The sequence below is a fragment of the Oncorhynchus masou genome, chromosome 17, assembly GCF_036934945.1.
Source record: "Oncorhynchus masou masou isolate Uvic2021 chromosome 17, UVic_Omas_1.1, whole genome shotgun sequence".
Taxonomy (NCBI): Eukaryota; Metazoa; Chordata; class Actinopteri; order Salmoniformes; family Salmonidae; genus Oncorhynchus; species Oncorhynchus masou.
In genome coordinates this window covers 1738221-1756416 of record NC_088228.1, presented here as the reverse complement: position 1 = coordinate 1756416, position 18196 = coordinate 1738221, and the positions used below count along the sequence as shown (strand labels likewise).

General features: G+C 44.6%; 1 protein-coding gene and 2 non-coding genes across 3 annotated transcripts; all 3 read right to left on the bottom strand.

Moving 5' to 3' along the window:
- Positions 1–6577: 6577 nt before the first annotated feature.
- LOC135559099 (small nucleolar RNA SNORA35) lies at positions 6578–6709 on the bottom strand. Its single transcript, XR_010458441.1, has one exon. It is a non-coding gene; the product is annotated as a small nucleolar RNA SNORA35 (small nucleolar RNA).
- A 235-nt stretch (positions 6710–6944) lies between these two features.
- Positions 6945–10405, bottom strand: LOC135558313 (small ribosomal subunit protein eS8). The gene is made up of 6 exons (XM_064992049.1): positions 10319–10405; positions 9321–9427; positions 8914–9013; positions 8357–8532; positions 7628–7757; positions 6945–7089 (listed from the first exon to the last, which is right to left on the bottom strand). The coding sequence occupies exons 1-6, from the start codon at positions 10320–10322 to the stop codon at positions 6980–6982; spliced, it is 627 nt and encodes a 208-aa protein (XP_064848121.1). The 5' UTR covers positions 10323–10405; the 3' UTR covers positions 6945–6979.
- On the bottom strand, positions 8758–8826 carry LOC135559094 (small nucleolar RNA SNORD38). The gene has a single exon (XR_010458436.1). It is a non-coding gene; the product is annotated as a small nucleolar RNA SNORD38 (small nucleolar RNA).
- Positions 10406–18196: the final 7791 nt, after the last annotated feature.

Genomic DNA, 18196 nt, shown 5'->3' with positions numbered 1-18196 from the left:
CGGGGCTTCCTCGTGGAGATCGGATCCAGAGGTTCTGGCACCTTCATCCCTCGGGGCTTCGTCTTCAAGATTGGATCCAGAGGTTCTGGCACCTTCATCCCTCGGGGATTCCTCATTGAGATCGGATCCAGAGGTTCTGGCACCTTCATCCCTCGGGGCTTCACCTTCATCCCTCGGGGCTTCCTCGTTGAGATCGGATCCAGAGATTCTGGCACCTTCATCCCTCGGGGCTTCACCTTCATCCCTCGGGGCTTCCTCGTTGAGATCGGATCCAGAAGTTCTGGCACCTTCATCCCTCGGGGATTCCTCATTGAGATCGGATCCAGAGGTTCTGGCACCTTCATCCCTCGGGGCTTCACCTTCATCCCTCGGGGATTCCTCGTTGAGATCGGATCCAGAGGTTCTGGCACCTTCATCCCTCGGGGCTTCCTCGTGGAGATCGGATCCAGAGGTTCTGGCACCTTCATCCCTCGGGGCTTCACCTTCATCCCTCGGGGCTTCCTCGTGGAGATCGGATCGAGGTTCTGGCACCTTCATCCCTCATCCTCCTCGTGGAGATCGGATCCAGAGGTTCTGGCACCTTCATCCCTCATCCTCCTCGTTGAGATCGGATCCAGAGGTTCTGGCACCTTCATCCCTCATCCTCCTCGTTGAGATCGGATCCAGAGGTTCTGGCACCTTCATCCCTCATCCTCCTCATTGAGATCGGATCTGGACGTACCTGCACCTTGCTTCTCTGTCTTGTCTCCCTCTACGGTGGCTTCTACCTCAGGTTCAGATCTTCAGAGCTCCGCCTCATTGGACTGTGAGGGTGTCTGAGACTCCAGACCCTCCATCAGGCAGATTGAAATACTGACTGGCTTTCATCAAGCTGCCCACTTAAGAAAAAGCTTCAAACTGTACCCAGTGCCTGGTTCAGGTTATCAGTCAACCTACCAGGGTAGTTAAAACAGCCTAGGAATTACATCAACAACATAGGGATCACTTCAGAACTTATTGTATGACCTCTTATATACTATATTAGGCTCAGCTTTTGGAACTTTGGTATTCCTAGATATGGCTACAATATTAGGTTCACTACATCTGATGGATTTGGATAGTGCTTTAAAGCAGATTTTAAAAAGCATTAGTAAAGATGTGATCAATACATGTTGATGATTTAAGGATGTGTGGTCAGTGGTGTGTAATGAGGAGCACCCTGAAGAAGGCACGGTGATGCCGAAACGTTTTTTACCCAATAAAGGACTGGGAGGTTTACACATACAGACGTTGCACTGGACACATTTATGAAATTGCTTATTCCAGTTACTAATAAGCATCGACCTATTAAGAAAATAACTGTAACAAAATGTTCAAACCCCGTGAATTGACGAGGAATTGAATAAATTGGTTGGTTGAGAGAGACGAGGCAAAAGGAATGGGAAATAAGCCCGGCTGCACAACCGATTGGCAAACGTAGGAATCATGTGACTAAACTAAACAAACAACTACTATGAATCAAAGATTCTTTATATAATGTATGATAGTAAAACGCTTTGGAGCATCTTAAATTACATTTTGGTCCAAAAGGCAAACTCAACTCCACCATTCATTGAATCAGATGTCTAATTCATCTCAAAACCAACTGATATTGCCAACTACTTTAACGATGCTTCCATTAGCACGATCAACACATTTAGGCACGACAACAAGTTCTGAACCTACACATTCATGCATAAATGAACAAATTATGAAAGACAAACACTGTCCAACATTTTGACCCTGTAATATATATATATATATAAAACACACAGTTGAAGTCAGAAGTTTACGTACACTTAGGTTGGAGTCATTAAAACTTATTTTTCAACCACTCCACACACTTCTTGTTAACAAACTATAGTTTTGGATAGTTGGTTAGGACATCTACTTTGTGCATGACACAAGTCATTTTTCAAACAATTGTTTACAGACAGATTATTTCACTTATAATTCACTGTATCACAATTCCAGTGGGTCAGAAGATTACTACACTAAGTTGACTGTGCCTTTAAACAGCTTGGAATATTCCATAAAATTATGTCATGGCTTTAGAAGCTTCTAATAGGCTAATTAACATAATTTGAGTCAATTTGAGGTGCACCTGTGGATGTATTTCAAGGCCTACCTTCAAACTCAGTGCCTCTTTGCTTGACATCATTGGAAAATCTAAAGAAATCAGCCAAAAATTGTAGATCTCCAGAAGTCTGGTTCACCCTTGGGAGCAATTTCCAAATGCCTGAAGGTTTCACGTTCATCTGTACAAACAATAGTAAGCAAGTATAAACACCATGGGACCACGCAGCTGTCAATACCGCTCAGGAAGGAGACGCGTTCTGTCTCCTAGAGATGAACGTACTTTGGTGCGAAAAGTGCAAATCAATCCCAGAACCACAGCAAAGGACCTTGGAAAGATGCTGGAGGAAATAGGTACAAAAGTATCTATATCCACAGTAAAACGAGTCCTATATCGACATAACCTGAAAGGCCGATCAACAAGGAAGAAGGCACTGCTCCAAAACCACCTCAAAAAAGCCAGACTACGGTTTGCAACTGCACATGGGGACAGACTGTACTTTTTGGAGAAATTTCCTCTGGTCTGATGAAACAAAAATAGAACTGTTTGGCCATAATGACCATCGTTATGTTTGGGAGGAAAAAAGGGGGAGGCTTGCAAGCCAAAGAACACCATCCCAACCGTGAAGCACGGGGGTGGCAGCATCATGTTGTGGGGGTGCTTTGCTGCAGGAGGACTGGTGCACTTCACAAAATAGATGTCATTATGAGGTAGAAAAATTATGTGGATATATTGAAGCGACAACTCAAGACATCAGTCAGGAAGTTAAAGCTTGGTCGCAAATGGGTCTTCCAAATGGACAATGACCCCAAACAGACTTCCAAATTTGTGGCAAAATGGCTTAAGGACAACAAAGTCAAGGTATTGGAGTGGCCATCACAAAGCCCTGACCTCAATCCTATAGAACATTTGTGGGCAGAACTGAAAAAGCATGTGTGAGCAAGGAGGCCTACAAACCTGACTCAGTTACACCAGCTCTGTCATGAGGAATGGGCCAAAATTCACCCAACTTATTGTGGGAAGCGTTTGACCCAAGTTCAACAATTTAAAGGCAATGCTACCAAATACTAATTGAGTGTCTGTAAACTTCTGACCCACTGGGAATGTGATGAAATAAATAAATCTGAAATAAATCATTCTCTCTACCATTATTCTGACATTTTACATTCTTAAAATAAAGTGGTAATCCAAACTGACCTAAGACAGGGAATTTTTACTAGGATGAAATGTCAGGAATTGTAAAAAAAAACTGAGTTTCAATGTATTTGGCTGAGGTGTATGTAAACTTCCGACTTCAACTGTATATAGTATATTCTTTGCAGCAATTTGACCATAAAGGCCTGATTCACAGTCTCCTCTGAACAGTTGATGTTGAGATGTGTCTGTTACTTGAACTCTGTGAAGCATTTATTTGGGCTGCAACTTCTGAGGCTGGTAACTCTAATGAACATATCCTCTGCAGCAGAGGTAACTCTGGGTCTTCCTTTCCTGTGGTGGTCCTCATGAGAGCCAGTTAACTCTAATGAACATATCCTCTGCAGCAGAGGTAACTCTGGGTCTTCCTTCCTGTGGTGGTCCTCATAGTGCTTCATGGTTTTTGCGACTGCACTTGAATAAACTTTCAAAGTTCTTGAAATTTTCCAGATTGACTGACCTTCATGTCATAAAGTAATGATGGATTGTCATTTCTCTTTGCTTATTTGAGCTGTTCTTTCCCTAACATGGAGTTGGTCTTTTACCAGATAGGGCTATCTTCTGTATACCACCCCTACCATGTCACAACACAACTGATTGGCACAAATGAATTACAGAAAGAAATTCCACAAATTAACCTTTACCAAGGCACACCTGTTAATTGAAATGCATTCCAGGTGACTACCTCATAAAGCTGGTTGAGAGAATGCCAAGTGTGCAAAGCTGTCAAGGCAACGGTTGGCTACTTTGAAGAATCTAAATAAAATCTATTTAGATTTGTTTAACCCTTTTTTTGGTTACTACATACCTCCATATGGGTCATTTCATAGTTTTGATGTCTTCACATGTAACAGTGACAGGTTTAGGTTACTGTCATTCATATTCACCCAGTTCAATGTAACAGTGATAGGTTTAGGTTACTGTCATTCATATTCACCCAGTTCAATGTAACAGTGACAGGTTTAGGTTACTGTCATTCATATTCACCCAGTTCAATGTAACAGTGATAGGTTTAGGTTACTGTCATTCATATTCACCCAGTTCAATGTAACAGCGACAGGTTTAGGTTACTGTCATTCATATTCACCCAGCTCAATGTAACAGCGACAGGTTTAGGTTACTGTCATTCATATTCACCCAGTTCAATGTAACAGTGATAGGTTTAGGTTACTGTCATTCATATTCACCCAGTTCAATGTAACAGTGACAGGTTTAGGTTACTGTCATTCATATTCACCCAGTTCAATGTAACAGTGATAGGTTTAGGTTACTGTCATTCATATTCACCCAGTTCAATGTAACAGTGACAGGTTTAGGTTACTGTCATTCATATCCACCCAGGTCAATGTAACAGTGACAGGTTTAGGTTACTGTCATTCATATTCACCCAGTTCAATGTAACAGTGATGGGTTTAGGTTACTGTCATTCATATTCACCCAGTCCAATGTAACAGTGATGGGTTTAGGTTACTGTCATTCACCCAGTTCAATGTAACAGTGACAGGTTTAGGTTACTGTCATTCATATTCACCCAGTTCAATGTAAGTGACAGGTTTAGGTTACTGTCATTCATATTCACCCAGTTCAATGTAACAGTGACAGGTTTAGGTTACTGTCATTCATATTCACCCAGTTCAATGTAACAGTGATGGGTTTAGGTTACTACATGATACTCTACTGTTCCCTGTTCTCATCATGAGGTTGCTGCAACCTGGTCTATGAATGAAAGTTTACGTGTGTAGGTGCACAGGTCAAGAGACAAATTTGAGATGACAGTGACATTCGATACTGCCTTGCACACTCTTACCTGCATCTAGCTGATTAGACATTACCCTGTAAGGACATTAGATATTACCCTGTAAGGACATTAGACATTACCCTGTAAGGACATTAGACATTACCCTGTAAGGACATTAGATATTACCCTGTAAGGACGCAATTCATAGAGACTGTCAGCACCTGCTGTGTGAATCCTGTGTTGTACTACATCTCTACTAAACTGGACATATCCTAAGTTGTACTGTTGTGGTTTGGAACCCTTATTTCAGGCATCATTGCACACATTCCCACTGCAATTTGCTACAAAATACTGCAAATGTACTGCTGGTATACTGTATGACTGACTCCACAGGCTGGCTAGTCCAGCACTAGACTAAATGTGTGGGAAAGCAGCTCAGGTTTCCATCCTATTGGTGACCGATGTTTCGTGCAAATATTCTAAAATCTACATTATGGAAATATAAAAAAATGTTTCCACCAAGCTTGACTTGTTGTGGATCAAAACCAGTGTGATGTCGGGCATTATATTGTAACGACCCTGGGTTTATAAGCATGCTTTTACTATGGATAAGAGCGAGAATATTTGTTCTAATTTGTCAAACATCGACCACCAGAATAAGACACTCGATATTTATTATAAAGGAGAATCAACATCCCTGTGTACGTTCACCGCCCTGTGAAGGTCATTATAACCTACTTCATCTGTTGCCTAATAAACTGCACGGTTTCCCAAGTCCTAGTGGGAGGACCACACACTGTCATTACGTGACTCCACATTTACTTCGATATGATAATTACTAAATCAATATTTCCACATAAAAGGCAGTTCCGCCACTATTTCTAGCGTAATAAATCAACAAGTAGGGCGTCCACATTTGTTTAACTTGCTCACACACAGAAATCAGTCCCATGGACAACCAGTGGTGTGAAATACTGAAGTTTAAAGCATTTTAAGTATGACTTCAGTCGTGTTTTTGGGATGTCCTACGAGCTGGGCGCAATCAGTAAATATACTACTTTAGCAAGGAAATACTTAAAAGTTGCTGCGGTCACAGACAAGGGTAAAATCTGCCAGATCCCACCTGGTAACACAAACGGAATCATGGGATACTAAGTTAACCCATCGCAAGGCCCACCCAGTTGACTATTTAAAGATATCCCAAATGGGACTGCCCTGCTGAAACGGGTTTTTGGATGGTAAGACCTCAGAGAAAAGTCCTTTAGGTGGCCAAGCATCTACATTCTAACCAGACCAGTGAAAAGACTGGACAGGACCCAATTTTTGGAAGACTCCATGTGAACCACGTGAACCAAGTCCTGAAAACCCCTATGCAGTAAACTTTCATTTGGAATTTAGACCCCCGCAAAAAAGTACAATGTAGTTCAAGCAAGACGTGACTAGAAAATCTCATTACCCAATTCTGTTAAATAAATCACCTTCACCCAAAATCAGACAGATCGGATCAACATTTCACTTTATTTAATCAGATTTCAATGAAGAACCTTTCGTGTTGTTCTCTGCCATCGAAAGGGAGGGGCCAGTGTTGTGGCCAGCCCTTCTGCCTGTGGCGGAGGTTAATTTGGCATTGGAATGAGACAGGAGAGCCATGGAGATGGCAGACCTGGCACTAGACAATGCGGCAGCAGTAGCAAAACACACCAACCCTATTGGAAGATTAGACTCGTTACCCCTGATTTAACCACTAAGGAAGGCCGTCTACCGCAACCATTTTAGAAACAGCACAGATCTGAACGTGATTCAGTCTGCTGAATAAAACACCAAGTCGAGTTAAATTTACAAAATGTAAAACGTACTCTACAGTAGTCAACCACCCAAAAAGATCATAAAGAAAGAAACGACACGTTGACAACGACGTGGGATGTGTGTTTTATTGACGTTACAAAGCGGATCTATTTGCCCTTCTTGGCTTTGATCTTCCTCAGGTAGAACTCCAGCTCCTTGCCCTCCAACACGTAGCCATCCACCCTGCCGCACTGGCCGGGCTTGGAGGCAATGCATGCTGGGAGAGGAAACAGAAGATGGTTAATGGAGAAGGGGGGGGGTTGGAGAATGCAATAGCAAGACACAGAAAAGGGTACAATTGTTACCAACTAGCAATTAACAGAAGCCCGAAAAGGGTACATCACCGAGGATTGCGTAGCAGAACTGGGTGGGTGTTTATAATGAACCTCGTAATGTCGTCCCCCAGGGTGCCTGTCCAGCACTCAATTTAACTCATTTAAATTGGGTCAATCAGGTGTTAGTACCAGCGTGTTTCCCCATTTAGGACAGAACCTAAGCCTGCACTTCCTATGCACCCCCAAATCCAATCCCAAGAGACCTGCAGGGAGTGCAGGCTTTTGTTCCGGCGTTAACGCCGTCACAGCCAATCAGTCGGTTGTGAAAACCATGAATAGATCCCATGTGTTAGTGGTCTGGAACCAAAGCTTGTTCTCAGTCCCAGGACCCAGATTGAAGAGCAGTACTATAATTAAGGCCTGGATCCGCAAAGCTCTGAATAAGTGTGCTGATAGAGGATCAGTTGCCTTTTAACTCACCGAGGAGTTTCCCCTGCATGAACTGTTCCTCCAGGAGAGGGCTGATCTTGCAGTTCTTCTTGCGCTCGTCAAACTTCTTCTGAATCTTCTTCGACCTCTTCTTGTTGATCACCTCCTCCTCCTCTGGAGTCTAACACATGAAAGAGACAGATTTGAAGTTAGGCAATTAAAATGGGCACAATGCTGCAATATAAACACCTGTGATTGACGAGAGCAGCTGCCAAGTGTAGCTATCCCCATGGTAACAGCACTAGTAATTTAGCTGCAATATCAGAAAATTCAATTCCACAGAAACATTAAGTGTCACTAAGTTCTCTTGTATTGTAATAAATCCAAGGTCATTCTCAGAGTCACGAATATCAATCAGTCACTCAGTAGCAGAACCGGACAGTTATCTTCATAGAAAAACCAGAGATTCTAATCAATATTATGGACAAACATGAATGTTTCACAGGGATCTGGACACTCAAATCACATATTTAGCGGCTGTTATTGCGGGTGTAGTGAGACTTGCGCTCCTAGCCCCAACAGCGAAGTCTAACGATTCACAAATCTAAAAGGGGCACCGTTTTGGCCTCAGCAGCCTCTGCCTTACGCAAAAAGAGAGTATGCGAAAAGGGGAGCCATTTGGGACACAAATCTGTTGACTGGTAAATAGCAGCATAAGAGCTTGCCAGAGGTAGTTCACTATGTAAGGAAACACATAGGAGCCAGTCTTTTAGCACGTACCAGCTTGGCTCCCTTCTTGCGCCCCAGAGGAGTGGCGAAGTGGGCCTCATACCACTGCCTGTAAGGCAGGCTGTCGACGAGAACGATGCAGTTCTTCACCAAGGTCTTGGTCCTCACCAACTCGTTGTTAGAGGCGTTGTACACCACATCAATGATCCTGGTCTTACGAGTGCAGCCTGAAGAATAAAGACTGCGTCAACACGTAGCAAAATTATGTGAAACTACTGGAGGTATGAAAGTTAATAATGAACAGGTATGAAACATTGAAGAGCAGCCTGGAGAACGAACACAACGACCATTCGATGTAAGGTAGCATTAAAACCCGAATAGGCTGTAGTATGGGGTGACAAAACAAAGAGTTCAATCCAGTTTGGTTTTAATCACTAAATCTAGCTTTTGTCTTTCTCAGAGTCACGAATATCGTCACAAGCATTCAGTAGCAGAACTGGACATGGGTATCTTCACAGAAAGACGTCACTACCACTGATTACCCTAAAGAACAGGACTTACTCAGATTTAACTAGTGTGTCCAGCAGAACAACCGTATGGAAACTTACACTCAGAGCCCCAGGAGAAGTTGCCCACGTCGACCCTCAGAGCGCGATACTTCTTGTTGCCACCGCGGGTCCTCACCGTGTGAATTCGGCGGGGTCCAATCTAGGAAAGATAGGAAAACGTTTGTTTTTAGTAGAAAACCAAAAAAAATTCATAATAAAGTTAACTAATTGCGCTACGTGTGCCACGACGTTTACACGTGTCCCATTGTTCAGTATTGGTGTGTCAGTGTAACTATGACAGTCCGGATCATTGGTAGGTCCTAAACTTTGAACCAAAACGGTCAAAACAGACCTACCTATGGTCAATGTCTAATCATCCACACTCCCGTTGAACTAGCAACCAGTGCCCATTCCCCCACAGCAATATCACAGGCATCAAGTCTATGTTGAGGTTACTATAACTTTACCTTGGTGTTGGCAGGAGGACGACCAAGCTCATACTTCCTCTTCTTGTGGTAGGGCTTTCGTTTGCCGCCGGTCTTGCGGCGTTTATGCCAGTTGTCCCTAGAGATACCTGGGTCACAAGAAACATGAGGCAAGACACTGGTGAGAAAGGAGCAAACTTCCGAATTAACACAACAATAGTTACTTTCAACGTGCTTTTGAGTGTCAGTTCTCCAAGGTGGTTATCCGCACTGTAATGTCAGAAACCTAATTGTCATCATTTTCACTCAAGCACAGAACTACTCCGAATAGAGTGCAATTTACCAGAAGACCTATGGTCTCAGTTCTTCTCAAGTACCCCCAGGGGGTCTTAGGTGTCCCTGGGTAGGAAACCACTGCAGTACCACCAGCCAGCCAAGTACACATGGCACGTTCCCCTGCGCTAGCGTGGCTGTGAGTAGCCATTAGCATAGCGTCATGGTGAAAAGAGTAGCCAGCTGACATGACTATCTAGCTTAGTAGACACTGCACAGTCTAGTAGATATAAACTTCGTAACAATGCCGAGTTGGTCGCGATGCAAAGTAATAAACTCCGTGAGCGAAAACGTGGGAGACATCCGAAGGCCGAGCGCACCACTAACTAGGTAACGAGGACTTGCAAGCAAAATTTCAACCAACCAAGCCAACCCAAAAATGTATATTAACGTTAAAGGGATAAACTAGACTTAGAAACAGTAAATATTACAAGCGACTGAGTGCAATTCGAGAAATAGTTGCAAATAAGGCTCAATTGCATGTCAACTGTAGACTAGCCCATGAGAGCCGCCATCTTGTAACATGTCAAGACATTGTAAAACAATCGTTTTAAAAAGTAGCAAATGTGTTATCCGTATAATTTAACAACATAACCATTTGATATTAAAATACACTTTAACATGCCAAACCATCTTAGATATAGTCCTGATGTAAAACAACTGATGGACAAGGATTTTCGCAGCGACCAGAAGATGAAAACACGTACCCATTCTAAGGCGCCGGGTAGAAAGAGAACACGCAAGGGCTCATGGGGAAGTTTGACGGTGTCAGATATCGCGAGATTGTAAGAGCAGCTCTTCTTCGGATATCTCCAAATGCAGTTCAGCAAACTGGAAATTGAACTACCGTCTACTATGTGTGACCAGACTGTGCACCAACCAGGATATACTTGAATGTGCCAAAATTATTACTGCTGTGATTCAACGGACAGGTGGCTGAAATTGGATTTTGGAAGCAGGGAAACGTTTCTCATTATTTTCGACAAAATAGTATCTCCCATAAATTGCTATGTGAATTTTATTTAACTAAGCAAGTCAGTTATGAACAAATTCTTATTTCCAATGACGGCCTAGGAACAGTGGGTTAACTGCCTTGTTCAGGGGCAGAACAACAGATTTTTACCTTGTATTATCTCTCCATGCAGAAAAAGCTTTTGATAGACTAGGAGGGTCACATCTCTGGTCTGTATTTTGGCGCATATGAGACATGGCTCCAATTGTATTAATATGGTTACAATAATATATATTCAGTGCATTCGGAAAGTATTCAGACCCCTTGACTTTTTCGACATTTTGTTGCGTTACATCCTTATTCTAACATGGATTAAATAAATACATTTCCTCAGCAATCTACACACAGTACCCCATAATGACATCACAATGCCCCATAATGACAAAGGTAAAGCAGGTTTTATGACATTTTTACAAATGAATAAAAAACAGAAATACCTGTTTACCTATTCAGACCCCTTTGCTCTGAGACTTGAAGTTGAGCTCAGGTGCATCCTGTTTCCATTGGTCATCCTTGAGATGTTTCTACAACTTGACTGGAGTCCACCTGTGGTAAATTCAATTGATTGGACATGATTTGGAAAGGCACACACCTGTCTATATAAGGTCCCACAGTTGACAGTGCATGTCAGAGTAAAAACCAAGCCATGGGGAATTGTCTGTAGAGCTCCGAGACAGGATTGTGGCGAGGCACAGATCTGGGGAGGGGAACCAAAACCTTATAGCAGCCTTGAAGGTCCCCAAAAACACAGTGGCCTCCATCATTCATAAATGGAAGAAGTTTGGAACCACCAAGACTCTTCTTGGAGCTGGCCGCCCGGCCAAACTGAACAATTGGGGAAGAAGGGCCTTGGTCAGAAAGGTGACCAAAAACCCGATGGTCACTCTGACAGAGCTCTTGAGTTCCTTTGTGGAGATAGGAGAGCATTCCAGAAGGACAACCATCTATCTCTGCAGCACTCCACCAATTAGGCCTTTATGGTAGTGTGGCCAGACGGAAGCCACTCGTCCATAAAAGGCAAATGACAGCCCGCTTAGAGTTTGCCAAAAGGCACCTAAAGACTCTGACCATGAGAAACAAGATTCTCTGGTCTGATAAAACCAAGATTGAACTCTTTGGCCTGAATGCCAAGTGTCATGTCTGGAGGAAACCTGACACCATCCCTACGGTGAAGCATGGTGGTGACAGTATTATGCTGTGGAGGTGTTTTTCAGCAGCAAGGACTGGGAGACTAGTCAGGATCGAGCTAAAGATGAAAAGAGCAAAGTACAGATATTTCCTTGATGAAGACCTGCTGTGCAGTGACAGAGCTTGAGAGGATCTGCAGAGAAGAATGGGAGAAACTCCCCAAATACAGATGTGCCAAGCTTGTAGCGTCATACCCAAGAAGACTGGAGGCTGTAATCACTGCCAAAGGTGCTTCAACAAAGTACTGAGTAAAGGGTCTAAATACTTATGTAGTTGTGGGTTCACAAGCATCTTCGCTCGTTGATGACTGCACACCGTACCACAACGAGGGGACGGACCACAACGAGGGGACGGACCACAACGAGGGGACGACCACAACAAGGGGACGGACCACAATGAGGGGACGGACCACACATCCTTAGGAGGTCCTCCCATTACTAGGGTGAGGTCAGAGGTCAGAGATCATTTTGATAGCTCCAGATCATCCTGGGGCTCCATGGTGTGCAGAGATTACTCAGATGTTGGTTGTGGCACCAAGGCAGCAGCTACTCTTCCTGGGGTTTATTATGGATCCCCATTAGTTCCTGCCAAGGCAGCAGCTACTCTTCCTGGGGTTTATTATGGATCCCCATTAGTTCCTGCCAAGGCAGCAGCTACTCATCCTGGGGTTTATTATGGATCCCCATTAGTTCCTGCCAAGGCAGCAGCTACTCTTCCTGGGGTTTATTATGGATCCCCATTAGTTCCTGCCAAGGCAGCAGCTACTCTTCCTGGGGTTTATTATGGATCCCCATTAGTTCCTGCCAAGGCAGCAGCTACTCTTCCTGGGGTTTATTATGGATCCCCATTAGTTCCTGCCAAGGCAGCAGCTACTCTTCCTGGGGTTTATTATGGATCCCATAATCTTTTTATCATCAATTTCTCTCAGCCAATCATCATTAATTTGTGTAAGTGCTGTGCTTGTTGAATGTCCTTCCCCATAACCGTGCTGAAAGTCTGTTGTCAATTTGTTTACTGGGAAATGGCATTGTATCTGGTCAAACACAATTTTGTTCCAGAATTTTACTAAGAGTCGGTAACAGGCTGATTGGTCGGCTATTTGAGCCAGTAAAGGGGGCTTTACTATTCTTAGGTAGCGGAATGACTAACTTCCCCCCAGGGCTGAGGGAACACACTCTCTAGTAGGCTTAAATTGAAGACGTGGCAAATAGGGGATGTGATGTGCCACACCTGTCAGATGGATGGATTATCTTGGTAATGAGAAATGTTTATGAAACATGGGACCAAGACTTTCTATGTTGCGTTTATATTTTTGTTCTCTATAAGAAGCTGTTCACCTTTAAACCAGTTAAATGTCATTAAAAATGTAATCTACATCATCTCCAAAAGTAATTATTTATTATGAGAGGGCCATAAACAATAGATAGAAATGCTGCATAGTGTTCACCTTTAAAACCAGTTAAATGTCATTAAAAATGTAATCTACATCATCTCCAAAGTAATTATTTATTATGAGAGGGCCATAAACAATAGATAGAAATGCTGCATAGTGTTCACCTTTAAAACCAGTTAAATGTCATTAAAAATGTAATCTACATCATCTCCAAAGTCATTATTTATTATGAGAGGGCCATAAACAATAGATAGAAATGCTGCATAGTGTTCACCTTTAAAACCAGTTAAATGTCATTAAAAATGTAATCTACATCATCTCCAAAGTCATTATTTATTATGAGAGGGCCATAAACAATAGATAGAAATGCTGCATAGTGTTCACCTTTAAACCAGTTAAATGTCATTAAAAATGTAATCTACATCATCTCCAAAGTCATTATTTATTATGAGAGGGCCATAAACAATAGATAGAAATGCTGCATAGTGTTCACCTTTAAAACCAGTTAAATGTCATTAAAAATGTAATCTACATCATCTCCAAAGTCATTATTTATTATGAGAGGGCCATAAACAATAGATAGAAATGCTGCATAGTGTTCACCTTTAAAACCAGTTAAATGTCATTAAAAATGTAATCTACATCATCTCCAAAGTCATTATTTATTATGAGAGGGCCATAAACAATAGATAGAAATGCTGCATACTCCAAAAAAGTTACAAATCTCACCTTTCTGCTAAACAAAAATGGATTTGTATGTTTAGTGTTGGAGTAAACGTGACATATTTTTCTGAAAAACAGCTCTTTCTCAATGAAAAGATCTTAAACAGCCACCACTCACGCTGTGAAAGTCTCGCAGAGCACTGACACTGACTCGTTAAGAACTCGCCTTTAATATCGTATGAATCTTGTACGTCCTTGACAAACAGAATGTTTTTGTTTTTTTTAATCTCGGAATTATTTTAGATGAATGGCTATAAAAATCGATTTCTAAACAACGTGCTATAGTGATGAAACCACTGTCTACTGCTGCGCTACGACGTAGCGATCTCAGGCATGTATTTGTCAGTGACTGTGACGTAGAGTTCAGTCAGGAGTTGATGGACAGTCGGAAGAGCGAATTAAATGGTAGGAGGGACATCCCGGCTTCAAGTGGTTTCAGATTTCACTTCCTACGTCACACATTTGCTCAGAAAAATAAACTCTGTGCAATTTTGAACACTTTTTTTTCCTTCATAAAGAGTCTAACCTGAGGTGTGTTGCTCAAACATTTTGTGAGCTATTGATGTTTGAATGTCTGAATGTCTGGCGATTATCCAGTGAAGCCATAGAAAACCACTAGAGGGCATGTGCTCCGTCATATCGATGGGACCAGGGCTTCCAGGCTTCAGTAAAAGTCATGCATCATTATCTCCAAAAGTCATTATTTATTATGAGGGACAGGAAGACAAACATAGAAATGCCTCTGTAGTTATTCAAAACCTAAATGTGAGTCAGTCTTTAGGTCTCTGCTCCTTATTTGAGTTCTTATTTATCCTATCTAGATAATCTCTTCTAAAGTCATCCTATTTATCCTATCCCATCCTATCCTATCCCATCCTATCCCATCCTATCCCATCCTTCTATCCCATCCTATGTCATTCCCATCCTATCCCATCCTATCCTATCCCATCCCATCCTATCCTATCCCATCCCATCCTATCCCATCCCATCCTCCCATCCCATCCCATCCCATCCTGTTCCTATCCCATCCCATCCCATCCATCCCATCATTCCCATCCCATCCCATCCCATCCCATCCTATCCCATCCCATCCATCCTAATCCCATCCATCCCATCCTATCCCATCCTATCCCATCCTATCCCATCCCATCCTCCTATCCTCCCATCCTTCCCATATCCCATCCAGTCCTATCCTATCCTCCCAAATCCTATCTATCCATCCCATCCCATCCTATCCCATCCCATCCCATCCCATCCTATCCCATCCTGCCCATATCCCATCCCATCCTATCCCATCCCATCCCATCCCATCCTATCCTATCCCATCCCATCCTATCCCATCCCATCCCATCCTATCCCATCCCATCCCATCCCATCCCATCCCATCCCATCCTATCCCATCCTGCATATCCTATCCCATCCCATCCCATCCCATCCCATCCTATCCTCCTATCCCCCATCCCATCCTATCCATCCCATCATCCCATCCCATCCCATCCCATCCTATCCCATCCCCCATCCTATCCCATCCCATCCCATCCCATCCTATCCCATCCCATCCTATCCCATCCCATCCCATCCCAAATCCTATCCCATCCCATATCCCATCCCATATCCCATCCCATCCCATCATCCCATCCCATCCTATCCCATTCCCATCCTATCCCATCCCATCCCCTATCCTATCCTATCCCATCCTATCCTATCCCATCCCATCCCATCCCATCCCATATCCTATCCTATCCTATCCTATCCCATCCCATCCCATCCTATCCCATCCTGCATATCCCATCCCATCCCATCCTATCCCATCCCATCCCATCCCATCCCATCCTATCCCATATCCCATCCCATCCCATCCTATCATCCTATCCTATCCCCCATCCCATCCCATCCTATCCTATCCTATCCCATCCCATCCTATCCCATCCCATCCTATCCCATCCCATCCATCCCATCCCATCCTATCCCATCCCATCCCATCCTATATCCCATCCCCATCCTATCCCATCCCTATCCTATCCTATCCCATATCCCATCCTATCCCATCCCATCCTATCCCATCCCATATCCCATCCCATCCCATCCCATCCTATCCCATCCCATCCTATCCCCCATCCCATCCCATCCCATCCTATCCCATCCCATCCCATCCCATCCTATCCCATCCCATCCTATCCCATCCCATCCTCATCCCATCCATCCCATCCCATCCCATCCCATCCCATCCCATCCTATCCCATCCCATCCTATCCCATCCTATCCCATCATCCTATCCCATCCCTCCCTATCCCATATCCCATCCCATCCCATCCCCCATCCTCCTATCCTATCCCATCCTATCCCATCCCATCCCATCCCATCCTATCCCATCCCATCCTATCCCATCCCATCCCATCCTATCCCATCCCATCCTATCCCATCCTCCCATCCCATCCCATCCCATCCCATCCCATCCCATCCTATCCCATCCCATCCCATCCTATCCCATCCCATCCCATCCCATCCTATCCCCTATCCCATCCCATCCCATCCTATCCCATCCCATCCCATCCTATCATCCTATCCCATCCCATCCCATCCTATCCCATCCCATCCCATCCCATCCTATCCCATCCCATCCTATCCCATCCCATCCTATCCTATCCCATCCCATTTTCATCCCCATCCCATCCTATCCCATCCCATCCTATCCTATCCTATCCCATCCTATCCCATCCCATCCCATCCTATCCCATCCCATCCTATCCCATCCCATCCCATCCTATCCTATCCTATCCTATCCTATCCCATCCCATCCCATCCCATCCATCCCATATCCCCTATCCCATCCCATCCCATCCCATCCCATCCCATCCCATCCCCCATCCTATCCCATCCCCCATCCCATCCTCCTATCCTATCCCATCCCCCATCCCATCCCATCCCATCCTATCCTATCCCATCCCATCCCATCCTATCCTATCCCATCCTTATCCCCCATCCTATCCCATCCCATCCCCCATCCCATCCCATCCCATCCCATCTTATCCCATCCCCCCCATCCCATCCCATCCTATCCCATCCCATATCCCATCCTATCCCATCCCATCCCATCCCATCCCATCCTGTCCCATCCCATCCCATCCCATCCTATCCCATCCCATCCCATCCCATCCCATCCCATCCTCCCATCCCATCCCATCCTCCCATCCCATCCCATCCTATCCCATCCTATCCCATCCCATCCCATCCTATCCCATCCTATCCCATCCCATCCCATCCCATCCTATCCTATCCCATCCCATCCCATCCCATCCCATCCCATCCTATCCCATCCCATCCCCCATCCCATCCCATCCCATCCTATCCCATCCCATCCCATCCCATCCCATCCTATCCCATCCCATCCCATCCCATCCCATCCCCATCATCCCATCCTCCCATCCCATCCTATCTTATATCCCATCCCATCCTATCCCATCCCATCCTATCCCATCCCATCCTATCCCATCCTATCCTATCCCATCCCCTATCCTATCCCATCCCATCCCATCCCATCCTCCTATCCCATCCCATCCCATCCTCCTATCCTATCCTATCCCATCCCATCCCATATCCTATCCCATCCTATCCTATCCTCCCATCCCATCCTATCCATCCCATCCCATCCTATCCTCCCATCCCATCCCATCCCATCCTATCCCCCATCCCATCCTATCCTATCCTATCCCATCCCATCCCATCCCATCCTATCCCCCATCCTATCCCATCCCATCCTATCCCATCCCATCCTATCCCATCCTATCCCATCCTATCATCCCATCCTATCCCATCCCATCCCATCCCATCCTATCCCATCCCATCCCATCCCATCCTATCCCCTATCCCCCATCCCATCCTATCCCATCCCATCCCATCCCATCCTATCCCATATCCCATCCCATCCCATCCCATCCCATCCCATCCCATCCCATCCTATCCCATCCCATCCTCCCATCCTATCCTATCCCATCCTCCTATCCCCCATCCCATCCCATCCCATCCCATCCTATCCCATCCCATCCCATCCCATCCCATCCCATCCCATCCTCCCATCCCATCCCCTATCCTATCCCATCCCATCCCATCCCATCCCATCCATCCCATCCCATCCTATCCCATCCCATCCCATCCCATCCCATCCTATCCCATCCCATCCTATCCCATCCCATCCTATCCCATCCCATCCCATCCCATCCCATCCCATCCCATCCTATCCTATCCCATCCTATCCCCATATCCCATCCC

Excerpts from the sequence above, each read along its gene's own strand:
- LOC135558313 (XM_064992049.1), bottom strand. Across the intron at positions 8,533-8,913 it reads CTTCTCCTGGGGCTCTGAGT|GCTGCACTCGTAAGACCAGG; the intron begins GTAAGTTTCCAT and ends TTTATTCTTCAG. Across the intron at positions 7,758-8,356 it reads GCAAGAAGGGAGCCAAGCTG|ACTCCAGAGGAGGAGGAGGT; the intron begins GTACGTGCTAAA and ends TTCATGTGTTAG.